Here is a 21,341-nt window from a genome sequence, read left to right as displayed (position 1 = left end):
GTGAGCCGAGATCGCGCCATTGCACCCCAGCCTGGGTAACAAGAGCGAAACTCTGTCTCAAAAAAAAAAAAAAAAGAAGTTTTTGTAAAAATGGCCTCTCCAAGATTATTGATGCACTTACTTTTCACATTTGAAGCTTGATTGTTAATTTCGCTTTTTTTTTATTAGTAACTTTAGGTTTCTATTCACTATTTTATTTTTCAAATTAAAATATAAATCAACACCTGCTGTGTGCCAGGCATTCTTGGATGCTTTACCTGTTTTGTTTCATTTACTCCTCACCACAATCTGTAAGGTATTAATATCTATTGACATTACCATTTTTACAAATAATACAACTGAGAGCCTCAAAACAATTACTGTTTATAGAACAGAGCTAAACTCGTACTTTGGAAAACCAGAAAGTTCCTAAAACAGTTATTGTTACCTATTGTTATTTGTGTTACCAGCTCCTGGTACAGTGTCTCTGGCACATTTTTAGTTTCAAATAAATTTAGGGTTTTATTTTTTCAAATTTAATTTTCACAAATTTGCACGTCATTCTTGAGCAGGGGCCATGTTAGTGTTCTCTGTATCATTCCAATTTTAGTATATGTGCTGCCAAAGCGACTACGTAAATAAATTTCGTTGAGTGACACAATTTCACAGAATTCGATTTCATAGAATGAAGTCAGTGACAGTGATGTGTCAGTTTAAAAGGAAAAGGCTGAGGCAAAAATGTAGAGTTTGCTTGAGTTAAAGTGGGGACAACTGCCCAGAAGATTTCCACCCCTCCCCGCCTCGGATAAGAGCTCTGTCCCGGCCGGGCGCGGTGGCTTACGCCTATAGTCCCAGCACTTTGGGAGGCGGAGGTGGGCGGATCACCTGAGGTTTGGAGTTCGAGACCAGCCTGGCCAACATGGAGAAACCACATCTCTTAAAAAAAAAAAAAAGAGCTCTGTCCGGCCTTTGCTACAAGCAGGGTTTTTAAAGACGAAAAGGGGAAAGGAAGTGAAGCTGATACAAAACTGTCAAGTATTCTCATTGATTTATAGGAACTACATGGATCAGTGATTGGCTAGACATTGTTAAGCTATAGGGTGTGGGTCATAGTGTCTTGTGTGGCACTGTTTAGTAGATAACTACCTGTGGCAAAAGCAAGTAGTTTCAGGAGATGAATACATAGCTCAAGGGGGAAGTGGAACGTGATGGGGTCTCATTTTAATGCCTCTCAAGACCGGGTAATTTCAAGGGACTTACATTCCTCAGATAAAAGTGCTTTCTCAAGAGAAATAATCAGGGCAAAGACAAGTACTGTAGGAGCTTTACATGAGTATGATCATTCCCACTTCACAGCAGGAGAACCTCTGAGGTTCAGAGGTTTGGGATGGCAGGCCTTCAATTTAAGCCAGAACAAAGTCCAGTCCCCAAGAGGTATACTGTCCCGGTGAGTATCAGGAACAAGCTTGAGTGCTGTGTTCTAAACTCTTGGTCCCCATTAACTTATTTAACTCTAAAAAAAAATCCTGTGAGTTAGCTGCTCTAGTGTCACCTTCATTTCACTGCTAAGGAAAGTGAAGCGCAGAAAGGATAACCAATGTGCCCAAGATGCCCAGCGTCTTTCCCTCAGCCCACAAATCGCGGAACCAGACTCCTTGCCAATACCCTTCGCCTCGCCGGGATTAACGGTGGCGCCCACGACCGGGGTTGTGACGCCACCCGACGTCCTCCGGAAGTGCACAGAGGAGTTCCGGGGACCAGGCGACCGCCGCGCCACTGGTGTCCTGAGCTTCCGGAGTTGAGCGCTGCCGCTCCGCGGTGGGGTCGCCGCACGGCCGCCGAGATCATGGTGTTCTACTTCAGCAGCAGCAGCGGTGAGTGGGCGCCGCGTCCTCCCCGGACCCTGCTGGACAGCGGGCTCCGATGCCGGGATCCCCAGCCCGCCGCTGCGCCTGAACCTCGCCCCAAAACGCCTCCTCGATGCCAGTGCCTCTTCCCGCGGCCGCTCGGTCCCTCAGCGCGTCTGTCCCTCTCACGTCCCCTCGTCACGGCGTGGGGGGCGCGGAGGGGCGATGCCACTGCTATGTTTGTGTCCGGGAGTTCTCGTCCCCCAGCCGGAAGGACGTCCTGTCACTCCCTGGAATTGGGCAGAGCCTGTGGGCTTCTCCACACACCTTATCCCCAGTCTTCTTCCCACCTCCCATCTGCGGCTTTTATTCCGGCTGCACCCTGGCAATTATCCCCCGTGAGGAAGGGGACACCCGCTAGCAACTTTTGCTTAAGGGAAGTGCGCCTTACCCTTTCAGGAAGGGGTTGTAGGGTCTGGGACGCAAAAGAAAGCAATAAAAAGACCCTGGAATGTCACACAGCCACTTCCTGGGCAGTTGATGTCCCAGATCTCGAAAGTGACCTGTGATAATGCTTCTGACTTAATCTTTGGCAAATAAGGAAAGGGTGCCTTTCGTTCCCAGGAACTGCGGTGTCCCGACTTGGCTTTATTCTGTTCCTGTTATTCCCCTTTCCTAAAACGAACCCTCAGCTGATTCCCTTAAGACAGTTTTGGCCCATCTTTTCCAAGATGCCTTTCCTGACCCGAGCTCCCACCCCAAGAGTGCTTAGCTATTCCTTTTCTGGGACCCACTTAACGTTCCAAGAATGCCTTTGGCATTGCACTTATCACGTGGTATTAAATGGTGTCTGCTTGAGCTAGAGTGTAAGCCCCTTGAGGGCGTGGACAGGATCTATTTACAGTACTCCCTACTTGTCCTGGGTTTCACTCTCTGTGGTCATATCATAACAAGAAGAAAAAGGATGAGTACCGTACAGTAAGATTTTGAGAGAGCGCACGAGAGAGAGCAGATTCGCGTAACTTTTACATTATATTGTTATAATTGTTCTATTTTATTATTAGTTGTCAATAATCTCTTACTCCACCGAACTGATACGTTATCATAGGTATATAGGAAAAACTAGTAGTCATGCATCCCTCAATGACAAGAATACGTTCTAAGAAATGCTTCATTAGGCGGTTTCATCGTTGTAGCAACATCCTAGAGTATCCTTAAACCCATGGTCCGGCCTACTGCAAACGTAGGCTGTGCGGTATACCCTGTTGCTCCTAGGCTACAAATCTGTCCAGCACGTTGCTGTATTGAATGCCGTAGGCAATTGTAATGCAATAGTATTTGCTTATTTAAATGGGTCTCAACATAGAACAAGTAATGAGTTGCACCACAGTGTTATGATGGCTACGAGGCCATCAGGAGAAAGTGATCGAAAATTTTCATCTCCGTTATAATGTAATGGGACCACCATAGTATGCGTGGTTTGTTGTTGACCAAAGCATCATTACGTGCAAGTACCTTTATATATGGAATTCAGTACTGTCCTTGGTATCAAGCATCTACTGGAGATCTTGGAAGGCATCCCCCCCAGATAAGGGGGGGCTACTGTACTTGTTTCCCTAATGACTGGCTAATAGTTCTCAATAAATGCTTGTTGAATAAATGAATGTCATTTTTTGACTTACTCACGGTGCTTTCTATTCTATTGCTACTCTGTATGCTTGCTTGTTAAAGGTGAGGTTTGCTGGAGTGCTATGGTGCAATCTGGGCTCACTCCAACCTCCACCTCCCTGGTTCAAGCGATTCTCCCTCCTTAGCCTCCCAAGTAGCTGAGATTTAAGTGAAACTAGTTCCGCATTGTCTGTGTAGGTTTGAATAAGGTGATACTTTCTCTTTAGAAATAAAAAGATTGAGGCCCAGGGACGTTGTAACTCACAGACCACAGTCTTACTCCTTTGTCACACTGATATTTCCTGGAATTACAGGTATGCGCTACCATGCCTGGCTAATTTTGTATTTTTTTTTAGTAGCGACAGGGTTTCTCCATGTTGGTCAGGCTGGTCTCGAACTCCTGACCTCAGGTGATCTGCCCGCCTTGGCATTCCATAGTGCTGGAATCACAGGTGTGACCCATTGCGCCCAGCCTAAAGGCGAGATTTAGTTTAGTTTATTTATTTATTTTTGAGACAGAGTCTTCCTTTGTTGCCCAGGCTGCAGTGCAGTGGTACGATCTTGGCTCACTGCAACCTCCGCCTCCTGGGTTCAAGTGATTGTTGTGCTTCAGCTGGGATTACAGGTGCCAGCCAACATGCCTGGCTGATTTTTTATTTTTAGTAAAGACAAGGTTTCATTATGTTGCCCAGGCTGGTCTTGAACTCCTAAGCTTAAGTGATCTGCCCACCTTGACCTCCCAAAGCGCTGGAATTACAATAGGTGAGGGGTGTGTGTGTGTGTGTGTGTGTGTGTGTGTTGTGTGTGTGTTTTGAGATGAAATCTCTCTGTCATCCAGGCTAGAGTACAGTGGTGTGATCTCAGCTCACTGCATTTTCTACCTCCTGGGTTCAAGCAGTTCTCCTGCCTCAATCTCCCAAGTAGCTGGGATTACAGGCACATGCCACCAAGCCCAGCTAATTTTTGTATTTTGTTAGTAGAGACTGGGTTTCACCATGTTGGGCAGACTGGTCTCGAACCCCTGACCTCAAGTGATCTGCCTGCTTTGGCCTCCCAAAGTGCTGGGATTAAAGACATGAATCACCACGCCCAGCCAAAAGGTGAGATTTAAGTGAAACTAGTTCCGCATTGTCTGTGTAGGTTTGAATAAGGTGATACTTTCTCTTTAGAAATAAAAAGATTGAGGCCCAGGGACGTTGTAACTCACAGACCACAGTCTTACTCCTTTGTCACACTGATATTTCCTTATTTTTCTCAGTAGTTCAGGCTTCCACAGTGTGTGCCATAAGCTATTTCTCCGCCTCTGTACCTGTGGTTTGTTTTACCCATATTATTAAAATAATTAGAAACAAAATTCAAAACCCAACTTCAAAATCAGCGACTCTAACCCCTGAATGTGGTAGAGAGCCCATTAGAATTTGCAACACACCTGGAATATGTATAATAGTGGCTGAATAAAACTGTGAAAAATAAAACTTTGGTAAACAAGGGAACTTTGTTGCAGGGTTTTGTTTTGTTTTCTTTCTTTCTTTCTTTTTTTTAACTCTTAAAGAAGGCAAAAGTATAGGACTGGACTGAGGATCCCATTGAGCTGTAACCCTGAGAAAGCAGGAAAGTAGTCAAGTAGTCATTGGTAGCGATGGTAGACTTTTCCTTTTGGGGCCAGATAGTAAATATTTTAGGCTTTGTGAGTCACCTACAACCTGTGTAGCTTATTATTTGTTTTGCTTTTTTTTTCAACCCTTTGAAAACGTAAAAAGCATTCTTAAGCTCAAGGGCTGTCCGAAAACATATGGTAGGCTGGATTTGGATCATGGGCCGTGGGGTGCCAACCCCTAATCTAAGCATTGTCTCTTGTTTTTCACATGAAACAATTTTGTTGGTGATGAAGTTACTAATTGTTTTTTATTTTTATTTTATCTTAGTGAATTCATCTGTCTACACTATTTACATGGGAAAGGACAAATATGAAAGTAAGTTGTCAAAAGCATTTGGTTTTGAAATTTTCAGCAGGTAAGTGTTGTCACTCACTCACCACCTTCCATGTCCTTACCCAGTTTGTTGGTTCTGAGTTTTTACCTACTTTGATAAACTAGCTTTTGAGAAACAAAACAAGCTCACCCAGTAAAAGGAACTCCAAAGGATTAACTTTCCTAGAATGTCATTATATCAAATAGTATTTGAACTGATTGGCTCATCTGTTGCTGATTAGAAACTTTATAACAAGTATTTTGTTGTTATTTGATTTACGGTAATATAAATCAGAGATTAACCTTTGCTAATTTACTTCAAATGAAAAAAAAATCCTCTGTGGTTTGAACTTTGAAGAGATCATTTCCATCTTTTTTTCTTTTTTGAGAGGGAATCTCACTCTGTTACCCAGGCTGGAGTGCAGTGGTGCCATCTCTGCTCACTGCAGCCTCCGCCTCCTGTGTTCAAGTGATTCTCTCACCTCAGCCTCCCGAGTAGCTGGAACTACAGGCACGTGCCACCACACCTGACTAATTTTTGTATTTTTACTATAGATGGAGTTTTGCCATGTTGGCCAGGCTGGTCTTAATCTCCTGACCTCAGGTGATCCACGCACCTCAGCCTCCCAAAGTGCTGGGATTATAGGCGTGAGCCACGGCGCCCCCGCGCCCCCCATCTATGTTTTACAACCATTTTTAAATGGTTAAATTAGTGAAATTAGTGAAAACATATCTACTGGGGTTTTTGAGGCTGAAGATGCTCTTTGTGAGTTAAGTTACTAGTTTTTTTCAAGCTTTGTTGATCACTCTTCTTAGTATGAAGTACGTTATATTTTGATGTACACATTCGTATTGCTAAAACAAAAACCTGCAGAAATTACTCATACTTCTTGCTAGTCCCTCTTTTTACTGTTTCTGTTTTATTTCATTTTTGAAAGCCAGTCTCAATCTGCTAAATACATTTTTTGGCCCACTGATAAATTTGAACTAAAGTTTAAAAAAAGAAGAGTACTTTTTCATGATAATAAAATTATGACATTAACTTAGAGTGTTACTTAATGGTGAAGCAGTCTGCAACATAGTAATACTTGAGTTTTATATTTTTCCTAACCCATAAATCATCGTAAGTAAGACTGATTGTTAAAGCATTTTTCTTATGTAGCTGAGGAGGTGCTGCTCTCTCCCTATGTTATGTTGAACAGTAAGGCGGAGTAGCAGGAGTCATGGTTATCTACAGTCAATACAAATCCAAATCTTTTTCTTTGTACCATATCAAGAGTGGGACCCCGAGACTTAGATCACTGAGAAGCACTAGCAGAGCTGCCACATATGCTTGTGCAGGCTTGGACTGTGCAGCTCGGGGAGGGCGTGTGAAGAGCTGCCTCGATTCTGGTTCACACGGATGGGTTAGCAGTGGTGCCAACCTCAGGCAGCTGTGCCAGTGACATTCCCACTTCTCTGTTCATTTACTGTTTACTGGGGGCTTCTCTGTGTGGGACCATGTTCCAGCCTGTGTGAGGTGTCCCAGGAGGAAGATTTAGTTTGAGCTTTCACAGCCTTCATGTGGACTCACACACAGAAATAAGTATGGCTCAATTTTGTTGTGAACCTACTCTAAAAAGTAAAGTCTATTTTTAAAAATTACACAGAAAATGAAGTAAAATGAATATGAAGCAATGAGTAATGTGAATAGTAAATGCTGTCGAAGTAGACAGATCAGAGATAGTAAACGTGATTGAAAGCTGAGAAGGCTTTGTGGAGGAGTGGGTTAGGATGCACTAGATTGTGGAATCCTTTAAATGTCTGTCGTAGGAATACATAGATACAAATCTAGATATAGAATCTATGTCACAAATGTAAATTTAGATGATATTTTTAGAGCCCTCTAGAGCGGCATTTTGCTGTCACTAAAACTTATGTAGAAAGAAATGTAAGAGGCCAGGCATGGTGGCCTGTAATCCTAGCACTTGACAGGCTGAGGCGGGAAGATCACTTGAGCCCAGGAGTTCGAGACCTGCCTGAGCAACATAGGGAGACCCTGTCTCTGCAAGAAACAATAATAAAAGAAAATATTAGCTGGGCGTAGTGGCACACACACGTGGTCCTAGATACTCAAGAGGGTGAGGCAGGAAGATCGCTTGAGCCTGGGAGGTAGGCTGCAGTGAGCCGTGATCATGCCACTGCATTCCAGCTTGAGTGACAGAGCGAGAGCCTATTGTCTGAAATAAATGAATGAATGTCTGTTACGTACGTATGGAACACTTTTTCCCTAGGAACCCTTAGAGTCATTTGGACGTATCAACTTTTCCTAGGCTGTCTTGTAAGAATGGATGTTTCTTTTCTAAATCACCCCATTGTCTGGCATTCCTAGCATGTTGCACTTATTTCTAATAGCCTTGATGATTTCTGACCAAGAACTCGATGGAGCCATCAATTTAAATGGAATGATTTATTTTCACTGAAAAGCTTTCAGGTCTGTTCTTTTTGTCAGCCAACAGGTGTCATCAGAGAGCCAAACTTTGCCAAACTTTGAGGGAAAGAGATTTTTAAATTTCCCTTTCCTTTTTCTGGTTACCTTTTTGCTATTTGCTCAGCCCTGCTTAAACCATTCGAAAGCCTTTCAGAAAACTGATGGTGGCTACAGTTGCTAAGAATGCCCTCACCCAAGATGTGTCTTCCTGTTGCTTTTCCTTTTCTGGACAGTAAATACCCCATTCAAATTATATAGACCATACTTTCTTGGGTACATTTTAAATCATCACATATGAATTGTTTACTTTTTTTTTTTGAGAGAGAGAGTCTCACCCTGTCACCCAGACTGGAGTGCAATGGTGCAATTTCAGCTCACTGCAACCTCCACCTCCTGGATTGAAGGAATTCTCCCACCTCAGCCTCCTGAGTAGCTAGGGCTACTGGTGCGTGCTACCATGGCTGGCTAATTTTTGTAATTTTAGTGGAGATGGATGGGGTTTCGCCATGTTGGCCAGGCTGGTCTCAAACTCCTGACCTCAGGTGATCCACTCACCTCAGCCTCCCAGAGTGCTGGGATTACAGGTGTGAGCCACTGTGCCCAACCTCATTTACAATTTTTAAATTGGCATTTTATACTTAAATACTTATGTATTAAATAGAATTATTACTAATTATCAATATGGCTATAAGAAATAATTATTGGTATAACCTTTCTGTGGTAATATATATTAGCCTTAAAAAAATGTGCATTCCCTTTGAGCTAACACTTTAGCTTTTAGAAATATACCTTAAGGAAATAATCAGAAATATGGACAACTTATTTAATAAAATTTATTGAAGCATTTATAATTAGAAACACCCAAGGGCCAACAATATAAAAATGTATTCATATGATACAATTAGGTAGTCACTGTTTCCAAAGAACTTTCTTAATTTTTATTTTCATATAACAAATACATAGTTTAAAAAGTCAAGTAGTAATAGAATGCTTAGAATTAAAAATCAGATTCTTCTTAATATCCATGTTCCACCCCACCTCTACCTCCCCAGACAATTACTTTCCACCCTGTTAGCTGTTTCTTCTGGTATTTTATTTCCATATGTGATGGAATTTTAGATGATTTAAGTTTCTTTTTATACTTCTGATGTTCATTTTGCTTGAATTTTCTATAATTTTATAACCAAGTTATTTTTTCTTAAAGAAGTAAAATATATATTGTTTTAAAGTTTCAGCAAGATCATTTTAATATTTAAGTATTAAGTGAATTGATCTTCTAAAACATCTAATGATTCAGCTGCTTTGTTTTGTCAGTGTTAGTTTTATTATCTTCATATAGAAATAACATCTTTGAGCTTTAGATTAGAAGCATTATATAAATATAAAAATTATAAAGTTTGTATTGTTCAATTGTGAAAATTATTTTTATTTTTCTGTATTTTCAAGCATCAAGGCCTCTGAATTACTATTTTTCATTGAGGCGAGATAAATTTGTGGGAGAAGCTGACATTTCTCCCATTCTTAACTTATAAACCCTGGGGTACCTTCATTTGATAATTTTTCTTTCTTTGTTTTCTCGTATCTCATTGCAGATGAAGATCTGATCAAGCATGGCTGGCCTGAAGATATCTGGTAAGTAACAGTTTTGGTTCTGCCCTTTGTGGATCATCATTTCCTTTCTTAGACTTGGCCGAGCACCCAACTCCTGTGATTAAACTGGAATCGTGCTTTGTACTGTGGTTCATGGGTCTTCAGGAGTAAACAGCTGACTGCCAGTTCCCTTCATTTCTAGTTACTTTGCAAGTTGGAAATGATGTTTTTGGGTTTGATCTCAGGCTTGAGAGCAAAGGCCTCTAGGACACAAGCCTTATTTTCTCTCCTTTCATCTCAACGCCATAGTAAGTTACTGACATGACACCTCACTTAAATTCAGGCCACTGCTGTTGTGGAAAAATGAAGACTTCACAAGAAGCAATGAAGAAATTAGATACAAGCATCCATGCAGATGGAACAGATGCAGGTTCTGACCGGTCCAGCTTTAAAGGAAACATACTTGTTCCTCCTTGTCTTCTAAACTCCCTGATGAGTTTAGCTCTGACTTGATCAGACCCCAGTGCCTTCTTTCTAAAACAATTTCTGGGAACTGTTTTAAATAATAACATATACTTTCTTAGTCTCCCTTTGAGATAATTTCTTTTGCTCACAAAACCCAGTCCAAAAACAACAACAACAACAACAAAACAAACAAAAATACTTCATTTAAGCTGAATTCTTTTCTTTGTCTTAGAACATCATATAGACTTCTGCCATTCAGACCTGGGACCTTTTAGGAATACATGGACTTCTGTCTTATAACACTCCCACACCCAGTTCACTTTCTTTTCTTTATCTTCAGTTTCCACCACTGACTCTGACCCTAGTAATGTCTCTCCTGGAGCACAGTCCTGCCTATGGAGTGGGAAATCATGTTCCTGACTCCTCATACGTCCTACCAAATGCTATCCCTGAAGAGAAAGGCACCTGGATTCCGTTCACATTATTATGATAGTGATAGTGAACACCTATCAAGCGCTTAACTATATACCAAATACTACTAAATATTTACGTCCATTAATACATTCAATTTCACAACAACCCTGTGAAATAAGTATTAATATTATGCCCATCTTCCAGATGAGCAAATTAAGGTGAAGAGAAACTGAATGGGTCTGCTCTGTCTGCTACTGGCTCCAGCTCTGGTTCTAAGTCACTGCTTCTCTCTTCCTCCAGGCTGCTACTCTTTTGGCTCCAACTTCCTTCTTCTCCCAGGCTGTTGCTGCTGCTCTCTCTGGACTTTTCTCCAAATGTGGACATAGACCCTTCACTTAATTCCCTCCAGTGACAGAGTTGAGGCTACTGCTTTTTATAAGAGTTAATTGAGTTTTCAATAAAATATACAACATTGAGCATTCAGTGGAGGAAATACTGCACAGAGAGCAACTCAAGCTACCCTTAAATGTGGCTATCCTCAGAATCCCCAGGCATATCTGCAGGAGCTCTCTAAAGGGCCACCTCTGTTGCTGCAGCGTACCCCATTATGAAGGGGCTAGTTCATAACCCCAGTGGAAATAATCTCCTGCCTGTCCAACCTCTTTGAAGTCCACACCCAGGAACCAAGAAGAGCTAAGAACAAAGGAATTTCTTTTCTTTTTTTTTTTTTAATTGAGATGGAGTTTTGCTCTTGTTGCCCAGGCTGGAGTACAATGGCATAATCTCAGCTCATTGTAACCTCCACCTCCCAGGTTCAAGTGATTCTCCTGCCTCAGCCTCCTGAGTAGCCGGGACTAGAGGCGCACACCACCATGCCCCACTAATTTTTTTGTATTTTTAATAGAGATGGGGTTTCATCATGTCAGCCAGGCTGGTCTCAAACTCCTGGACCTCAAGTGATCCGCCCACCTTGGTCTCCTAAAGTGCTGGGATTACAGGCGTGAGCCACTATGCCCAGCCCGAAATTTATCTTTAAATGAAGGAAAATAAAAATAGTGTGCATTTACTGTGTCCAGACCTCCTAATGATTAGATTTCCACAGACTCCACTTTAAGTAGTTGGACAGCCCAGCTCCAGGGCCCTGAATCTGTATCCTCAGACAGTTGATGCTCATTTAGTGAAGTTTCTGGTCTCTGTGTTCAGAAAAGGGTAACAGGGATTCAGCAGGGTGAGGAAGGTAACAAGGACAAGAGGAAACTATGGCTATAATTTAAGCTTTGAGCAAATATTTAGAAAAGTTTGAGAAGTTGTTTCTTTTTAAAGGAAACTTGCTCAAGATAGTTTGTTTATAGAGCCGGGTTTTTATTTTTTCTCTTATGCTTTCATCCATTGCCCCCTGCCCTTTGTAGAGGTGTATCTATCATGTACAAACCTGAAATTGGTGTATATTGGTAAAGTTGGTGTATTTTGGCAGTGATATTCCTGTGTGTGTTTTGGTTCTTTCTCCACTTATGTATGAATATCATTGAATATATATTGAATTATTTGGGTATTTCTTTTGACAAAATTCTCTATCAGAGACCTTTAAGAAAAATCAGAATACAATCTACTGTAGGTACATAGGGAAGGAGATGTTGTAAATAGAGAACTAGCTTAAAGCAAATAAAAGTTGGAGAGCGAGAGGTAACTTCTCAGTTAACTTGGGTACTAGTGCGATATTTTCCTAAGATTCTGAAAGAGGATAATGAGATATGTAATTTTTAGATTTGCAAAAAGCACAGGTTTTTCTGGCTAGAAAATACCCAGCTGAAGGTGATAGCATGAATCTCTCACATGGGAATGCAAATGAGTAAGGGAACCATTTGGAGAAATATAAATCAAATAAGATGTTACGTTCATTTCTGGTTATCAGTAATGATTAAGAGTAAAACCTAGAGTCATCATAGACTGTGTGCCAAAAGACCGTCAACTTTTTTGTATGCACAGTGAATAGCAAGATGACTAACCCCTTTAAAGACGGCACTTTTATTTAGAATCATACAGTCTACACTTGTACTAGGTGTGACTGACCATTTTTACCTCTACAACATTCATTAGTGCTTAAGAAAATGGCTAGAGAAACATATAAGGGGATATAATGGTGCCTCTTGAGAATTTTCTGGATACTCTTCAGTCTGGAAAGGTAAGGACCAAGGGACCAAGGAAGCAGTATGACTATTGCGTTAGTCTGTTCTTGCATTGTTGTAAAGAAATACCTGAGACTGGTTAATTTGTAAAGAGGTTTAATTGGCTCATGGTTTGGCAGGCTGTACAGGAAGCATGGTGGTGCCTGTTTCTGGGAGGCCTCAGGGAACTTTCAATCATGGTGGAAGGCACATGGCAGGAGCAGGGTGTGGGGCTACACACTTTTAAACAACCAACTCTCGTGAGCACTCTATCACAAGAACAGCACCAAGGGGATAGTGCCAAACCATTCATGAAGGATCTACCCCCATGATTCAGTCACCTCCCACCAGGCCCCACTTCTAAGATTGGGAATTACAATTCAGCCTGAGATGTGGTGGGAATGCAAATCCAAACCATATCAACCAAAGTTAACGAATCATGAAGTGACAATCGTGTTACCTTCTTTGTTGTGTGATGCTGGGATTCTGAGGGGTCATCTCCAGGTATTTGAAAGAGAAAGTCAAGTTCATTGGCGGGGCCGGGCGCGGTGGCTCAAGCCTGTAATCCCAGCACTTTGGGAGGCCGAGGCGGGTGGATCACGAGGTCAAGAGATCGAAACCATCCTGGTCAACATGGTGAAACCCCGTCTCTACTAAAAATACAAAAAATTAGCTGGGCATGGTGGCACATGCCTGTAATCCCAGCTACTCAGGAGGCTGAGGCAGGAGAATTGCCTGAACCCAGGAGGCGGAGGTTGCGATGAGCCGAGATCGCGCCATTGCACTCCAGCCTGGGCAACAAGAGCGAAACTCCGTCTCAAAAAAAAAAAAAAAGTTCATTGGCGAATTGAAAATGTGAAAATCTCATATCCTGAATGTTGCATAGATTTTAAAAGGTCTAATTAAATTGATAGATGATAGAGCCATAATAAAAGGTAAATTTAAGGGGTGGGAACATTCTGAATGTTTTTAGGACAATGTCAGTAAAGGGCAATGCTCACCCAGGAGATGTATATTAGTGTCACTGTCAGAACATAGGGCTGATGAACTGTTGGGCTGGTGACTTATCGGGTTACGTTATTGAATTGTAACCCATTTAATAATGTGTTCTGCTTAGCATCTTTAGGCCTCATCTAACTCTTTCAGCTCTCTCCTTGACATTCTCTTTGGATTGTTTTGCTGTCACTGGAAATTTGGGATGTCGCAAATAAAACTGTCATCTTTTTCTCCCAAACTGTGGTTCTGCTCATCCCAGGCTTGCAGCATTGGAGACTCACTGACTTCTTCCATTGCCACTCTTTCCACCGGAAATTCCTTTCTATGGTTTTGCTCTAAGTCCTCTGCTTCAGGGAACTTTTAATCATCGCAGGGGCCAGCCACATGTCACCGTTTCCTTTTTTATCATGAAGCCTTTGGTCACTGATAGTTCTTTTTAAATCTTGAAAAATCACCCTTCTCAGCACAGTAAATATTTAATATCTCTACTTATCTTGGCATTTACTCACTTACAGCTGCGTTACTCAGTAGTTCTCGTACCTCTTCATGGTGATGGGGAACACTTTGGAGGTGGTGACTGTGCTTTATACTCCTCATGATGCTTCATACATGGCAGGCACGGATTGAAGCCCTTTTAGACTAGAATGCTTTAAATGGCTTGTGCCCTGAGGAGATGATTGTCTTGTGCTTCTTGCTAAAAGCAGTTTTCATTCTTTATAGGTTTCATGTGGACAAACTCTCTTCGGCTCATGTATACCTTCGATTACATAAGGTAACTGAATTTAAATATGGATTCTTGACTTTTCTGCAGATGATGCATCATATCTTGTTCTTTATCTTTTGCAATTAAATTGTTTAAAGTAATAAGTCTGGATGCAAATCTAAAAGTTAACGAATGAAGACATGCCTTCCCTCTGACCCAGAAAATCACTATGGAACATTCTAGGTGATTTTTGAGATTAGTGTACATATTTCCCAGCTGGACGCACTGCTTGGTCCTACACTTCAGGTGTGTCGTCTGTCACCTCTGCTTTCCTTCCCTTTCGATTCGGTTGATACTGCCAGATTTTCTGTCTCCTCCAGTGGATATTATGTGTGGCTCATATGATTCTCCTGCCTCAGTGAAGGCTATGTGTTTCCAGTTATGGACTTCTTTAGGAAGTTTAAAAGAACATACTAGTAATAAAAGAAAAAAGATGTAATGGCCCCTAGTAATACAGTACCACTATTTTTTCAATCTGTCTCCATTTGTATGTGTTATATAGTTGAATCATAGGGTATATATGCTTGTGAGTGTACTGCTTTCTTTTTGATAATCTTTTAACTTTGGAAAAATGTTAGATTTACAGAAAAGTGGCAGAAGTCATACAAAGTTCTCATCCACCCTTCACCTTGTTTCTCCCATCATTCACATGTTACATTACTATGGTAGATTTGTCAAGATGAAGAAACTAACCTTGGCACCTTGCTGTCGCTTGAACTCTGGACTTCATTTGGATTCACCAGTTTTCTATTGATGCCCTCTTTTTCTTCTAGCATTCTAGAGTACCATATTACATTGAGTTCTGTCTGCCTAGTCTCCTCTAGTCTGTGACAATTTCTCATTCTTTCTCAGTTTTTTATGACCTTGACAGTTTGAGAAGTACTGATCAGGTGTTTTGTAGAATATTGCTCAGTTTGCATTTATCTGACTTTTTCTCATGACTAGACGGGTTATGGGTTTAGGGGGAAGAATATCACGGAGGCGAAGTGCCTCTCTCATCACAGCATAGTGGGCACAGGCATTACCATGACTTATCATTGATGATGTGAGCCTCAACTCCCTGGCCAGGGTAGTGTTTGGGGGTTTCTCCACTGTAAGGTTGCTTTTCTCCCCCTTTCCATACTCTTATTTGGAAGCAAGTCACTAAATCCAGCCCACACTCAAGTGGGTGGAGGATGGAATTAAGCACGACTTCCTGGTGAGGGGAGTGTCTATATACCTTATTTGGAATTCTGGAAGGAATATTTTGTCTCTTTTCCCCTATTTATTTATTCAGTCATTTATTTGCATCAGCCTAGATTCCTGAGTTTGTTTTATCCTTTGAGGATGTTCTGGAACCGGGTTATTTTACTGATGTCATTGCAGCTTCAGCTGGAGCTCTTTCAGCTGGCTGCCATGTCTTCTGACATGCTGCCATCCTTTTGTTCTTGGAGCAGCACATCCTTACTTTCTGGCACTACAGAGAGCTCCAGGCTCGTCTTGTATTTTTCCTGTCCCAGCTCTAGAATCGGGCATTTCACCAAGGAACACTGGTTCCCTTCATTGGTAATGGTGTTTCAAAATCAAGATCTAGACAGATCCTTTTGTAGTTTATGAGTGTGATGATTGGCTGTTCATGTTCATGTGTGAGATGTGCCACCCTTGAACCTTGTCACGTGTGACGTGAAAAAATGTAAAAAGATCTGGGCTCTGGGTATGCCTGTTACCACTGGAGTGTCATTGCTTTTCGGCCCTCTCAGCTTACAGAGAAGGAGAGAGATGTATGTATGCTAACCCATGTATATGCACACAGCTGTAATTGTTTGTGTCTCTCCATCTGTATTTATATTAAGCTAAATATGAGCTCATGGGGATGGCTCTGTCATCCATTGCTACAGGTTGTCTTTTTGCCTTAAACCATTTCTACTCAAAACACTGTTTTCCATGCTAACACTTTGGGAGGCTCAGGCAGGAGGAATACTTGAGCCTACAAGTTCAGGACCAGCCTGGGCAACATAGGGAGACCCTGTCTCTATTAAAAAAAAAAAAGTGGCTGGTTGTGGGATGCCCACCTGTGGTCCCAGCTACTCGGGAGGCTGAGGTAGGAGGCTTGCTTGAGCCCAGGAGACTGAGGCTTTAGTGAGCCATGATCACACCACTGTACTCCAGCCTGGGCAACAGAGCAAGACTCTGTCTCAAGAACAACAAAACAACAACAAAAACACATCTTTTTTCAAAGTTAGCTGTAAGCTACTTTTTCCCCCACCCCTTTCAGTGATGAGATGTCCTATGTTTGTAATACAGTGAAATTCTTTTGTTCACATTCCATCTTGACATCCCCTGGTTGATTGGATTATTATTATTTTTTTTTTGAGACAGAGTCTTGCTCTTTCGCCAGGTGCCAGGCTAGAGTGCAGCGGCATGATCTCAGCTCACTGCAACCTCTGCCTCCTGGGTTCAAGCAGTTCTCCTGCCTCAGCCTCCCAAGTAGCTGGGAATACAGGCATGCACCACCACGCCCAGCTAATTTTTGTATTTTTTGGTAGAGAGGGAGTTTCACCTTGTTGGCCAGGATGATTTCGATGATTGGATTACTTTTTAATGTGACATTTTATGAACTTTTTTATATTGCTATATAATTTTCATATTTGTTATTTTGACTGGCTATATTGGGTTAATAATATGTTGCAATTAATATGAAACTCCCTTGTCAGAATATAGGTTGTTTACAATTTTTCAGCATTATTAATCACCAAGAAATATCTTTTTGTGAACTACCTTCTGGTTTTATATTTTGTTTTTAATTATTCTCTTAGAATAATTCTTAAGAATGGAATTCCTGGGTCAAAAGATGTACATATTTTGGTAACTGCTTTTTTGCCAGATTGCCCTCTGAAAATATTGTGCTTATTTAAAATGCTATCTATTATTTATAGGTTTTCCAAAACCTTTTTGGGTTTTATAACTTCAAAAATAAAAATAAAAACCCTCTGACCATTTTGATCAATTGAAGATGCTACTTCATTATAGCAATAACATTCACTTTTTAGTTTAGTAGCAAGGTTAGACATTGTGCCCCATCTCATAGTATTTGTTTTTGAGGACTATATGTTGAAGGAAAAGAAGATTATGAACTCTATGCAGGAGCAAAATTCTGAATTCTTTTAGGCAATTTCTTGCCATTTTGGGACTATTAGATTTAGAGAAAATCAGGTATGGTGTTACCAAGTTCCATTTTGGGTCAGATTAATGTTTTCTTTGGGGGGTCTGCTGTGTCAGAAGATGAAAAATACCGTTGGTAGTCCCAAGTTCACATTACCACCAATTATTAATTAATTTGAATAGGAGTTCAATTTCCCTTTCTTTGGAAGCACATAACGAGCTCAATTTGATAATTTTTGGTAGATATGGGGTCACACTGTGTTGCCCAGGCTGGTCTCGAACACCTTGGCTTCCCAAAGTGTTGGGATTATAGGCCTGAGCCCCTAAACCCAGCCTAATGTGCCCAATTTGAAAGTGTATGCTCCTTGAGTAACTTTTAACTGGTTAATTTCCTGCAGTAAATGACATGGGGGTACCAAGGAAGTGTTGGAGATGCACTAAGACTAAGGAGTTCATTCAGACTCTGGGGCCAGACTGCTGGCTTTGGATTCTGGTTCTGCTGCTTACTTGCCACGTGACTCTGAGCAAGTTACTTGACTGGCCTGTTTCCCCACCTGTAAAAGGAGGATCACCTCTCTTACTCATCTTTGATTTTGATACAAATTTCTGTAGAGACAAAGGATCCCTGTCATTTCTGTAACTTCTTCCTTACAATGAATGGTTGAGATCTAATATAACAAAAACTTTTTTCGTGATTAAAGTTGAAGATAGGTGACCTACCAGATGTCTGAGACCTAAAACTACACATTTTCTTTTGAGAGGAAGGTCATAGGGACCTCGGCTAGGAAGACATGCAGTTGTCAAAAATAGGCACCATTTTCCCACACAATTTCTAGAAGTTAGAATGAGAAGAAAGAGAATAAAAATTACTCAGATATAATTATAATTAATTCTGGTCTTTTTAAAATTTCCTGGTGTTTTTCTTTTTTTACTTATTGTCAGTATTTTTCATATTACAGCCTTCTCTTATTTTAAACAAACATTCCCATAATGCACACAGTAAATTTACTTCATTTTTTCGGTGTTCTGTAACATAGTTGAAGAACCTCTGTTTTAATCAAATCATGCCTAGTAGCTAAGGCAGCAGGTACCCTTTGGATGCTCCAGTGTCAGTGAATAATGAGGTAGTGGACCAATGGGTTTATTTTTGTGTTTCAGGGAGAAAATATAGAAGACATCCCAAAGGAAGTGCTGATGGACTGTGCTCACCTTGTGAAGGCCAACAGCATTCAAGGTCAGTTTTCCTAGTGGTGGTTTTATAACACTGACTTTTTAGTGGTGGTTTTAGAATTAGCACTGACTTTCTCTGTGTCTGAAATGGATTACATTTTAGTGAACGTGCTGTTGACTTTGGCCTACATCAAAGGAATAACATGTTCTCTGCCTTTGCCATGTTTTGTTCTTTAAGGTGGATGGCAATTTTGCTACCTGTCAAAGAACTAAAAACTGATCTCCCAACCCCTGTAGTTTTTATGGTTCTATCTGAGCCTCAGCTCTTTTTACTGTTTCCTTACTTTGAATATAAGGTTGTCTAGATTTGCCTATACTTAGTGTTACTATAAAAAGACTGGGAAATTTGGTAGTCTTGATAGCTAAGCAAGAATAATGTGTTTTGTGGCTTTATTTTTTAATGCTGTTTGTATCTTTATTTCCATTGTTTGTCACTAGATTCTAGAATTAAAGTCCCCAAATCATACTTTTCTACTTTTTCTTTCTCCCCTCCTCTTACATACTTTTTCCCTCTTAAATTGTGAAATTGTTAAGTCAGTTGATCTTGTTACTTGCCCTCCCCACCAAAGAGAATCTTATTTAGTTGGTCTGGGGTGATCCTCGAATATCACAGCTTTTAAAAGCTCCCTGGGTTATTCTCCTGTGCAACGTGGGTTGAGAACAATTGGCCTAAGTGGTTTAGGTGGGGCCTGGCATTTCTGTCCTTGGTGCTTACCTGGTATTTATTTCTACTATGCAAGATTTAATCTAATCATCATGAAGGGTCAAGAAGGATGATTATTAGGGTAGGGGTGAGGTCTAAGAAGGGAAACTAGGAGGTGGTGTTCTGCTAAGAATGGGCCAGTAGATCAGATTTTAGGGTACAGAACACAGATCTGGATGGGGTAGAGGTTATTGTGGCTTGAGATGAAGTGAAGGGATGCTCCAGAGGGTTGGAAAGCAATCATGGTTTGGGTAGAAGATCAACATGGGGCAGACCCACAGCTTATAACAGGGATCAGGGGTTGGCGATTACAGGACAAGAGCAGCGTAGCATTCCCCTTTCCCCGTCACTCAGACTGCTGCTCACACCCTCGCTTAGGCAGCCTGAATGATGAGTCAGCATCTAGCCAAAGAATGTAGAACTCTTACTTTACAGAGCCACTGATTTTCAACTCTATAAGTCAACAAAATGTAATACATTTGGGGACATTCCATTTTGTGCGTAGAACAGAATTTTTGAGATTTTCGGCTAAGATCATCAGTTACTAAAATAAGAATTGGAATTGTTTTCTTCTATGTTCCAAATTCCTTCACATGTCCTTATCCCTTCCCATGCCTCTGGCTAGCAGACATGCCTTTGTTAAAAGAGCGTTGGACATCTTATATTGGCCAGCCCCTTTCTTCCTCATCTCTTCATAGTTTACTAGTTCTGGAGAAAACAGAGGAGTAAAGAGTCATGACACTGATTATCTTTCTCTCCTCTTCAACCTTCTGCAGTGATAGCTCAGCTAGCAAATAAGGAGCTAAGCCCAAGGGTCTTGCTCTTATGAGTCAGTAGAAGATGTTGTGCCAAGATGTGGAGAAAACAGGCTTTGCTATGAGAGTTCCAGAGGACACTCTACTTGTGGCACTTTGTAGGGACAAAGTTTTTCCCCCAGTTGACCACCTCCAGTGCTCAGAACCAAGGGTATTGGGTGTAAACTTGTTTGTCGCAATAGCATCACCCTGTTCTGGGTCATAGGCCTAGAATCTTAGGTCAGCCTGTTCTGAGTTCACCCTGCGAATCTTTCCAGATTAAACTTTTAAAAATTTATAAACTTTCTTGACTCTCCTCAGCCTAAACTGTTCAGTCTGGACTTCTGAGGCTGGCACTTAAGCGTCTCTGGTTTGACTACAGACTTCTCTCCCTTTATGTATTTCACGCTATATAGCCAAAGCCATTATTTCCTGTTTTCCAACCTTGCACCTGGCTTATATTGCTCCCTCTGCCCTCAGGTTTGTCCTTGCCATCATCAGATTCCAGATTCAAGCTAAGGTTCCAAGTTCACATAGTAGGTGTAGTAGTGGTGGTAATTGCTAACGTTGATGGAGTACTAATTACATGCCTGGCCCCGTGCTAAGTACTTCACAAATTATCCACCCTGTTGAGTTATATATTATGTTCATATTATAGAGGGGGAATCTTAAAAGGAATTAAGGAACTTGTTCAAGGTCTTAGAGGTCTCAAGTGCGGTAGAGACTGGATTTGAAGTCACCCCATTTGGCTCACATCTTCTGCCAGAACTCCTGAGCTCTGTTAGCCTCTTCGATGAACACTTTTCCGTCTTCAGCGTTGAAGGGCCCCACTTTCTCTGTGCTGTCTTAGCACTTTCCGGTACCTTTCCATCAGCATTTGATGAGTTCTCCTTTTAATCGAAGTTATTTATGTGCTTACCTCACTCCATTAGAGTCGTGGAGAGCAGGATTCATTGCCTGTTCATGTTTGTATCCCCCACAGTGCCTTGTATATGGAGATTTTCTAAAGAAACTTTATTTAAAAAAAACTTTCAGACATACAGAAAAGTTGAAAAAACTTCAATGAACAGCCACATACCCATCATCTGGATTTAATAATGAACATTTCAGCATGATTGACTCATCTATTTTTCTGAAGTATTTTAC

The 21,341-nt window shown here is 41.2% G+C and overlaps 1 protein-coding gene and 2 pseudogenes across 3 annotated transcripts in view; 2 read left to right on the top strand and 1 right to left on the bottom strand.

The window, feature by feature from the left end:
• Positions 1-511: 511 nt before the first annotated feature.
• LOC119472974 lies at positions 512-609 on the bottom strand (annotated as a pseudogene).
• Positions 610-1,699: 1,090 nt separating this feature from the next.
• The window catches only part of CCDC25 (coiled-coil domain containing 25), a 37,465-nt gene continuing 17,823 nt past the window's right edge, over positions 1,700-21,341 (top strand). Inside the window, exons 1-5 of one of the 3 annotated variants that reach the window (XR_001828656.2) lie at positions 1,700-1,853; positions 5,420-5,467; positions 9,527-9,566; positions 14,285-14,336; positions 18,627-18,702. Coding sequence is in view for 2 of the 3 variants with exons in the window: in XM_017540416.2 (XP_017395905.1) it covers positions 1,826-1,853; positions 5,420-5,467; positions 9,527-9,566; positions 14,285-14,336; positions 18,627-18,702 (244 nt within the window). In the remaining variant the exon portion in view is untranslated. The remainder of the gene's footprint in view (positions 1,854-5,419; positions 5,468-9,526; positions 9,567-14,284; positions 14,337-18,626; positions 18,703-21,341) is intronic. The other 2 variants (XM_017540416.2, XM_017540417.2) reach the window with 2 other exon arrangements.
• Positions 15,905-15,990, top strand: LOC119472982 (annotated as a pseudogene).

This window comes from Cebus imitator, unplaced genomic scaffold, assembly GCF_001604975.1.
Source record: "Cebus imitator isolate Cc_AM_T3 unplaced genomic scaffold, Cebus_imitator-1.0 Scaffold125, whole genome shotgun sequence".
Classification (NCBI taxonomy): domain Eukaryota; kingdom Metazoa; phylum Chordata; class Mammalia; order Primates; family Cebidae; genus Cebus; species Cebus imitator.
This window is presented reverse-complemented; position numbering and strand designations above follow the sequence as displayed.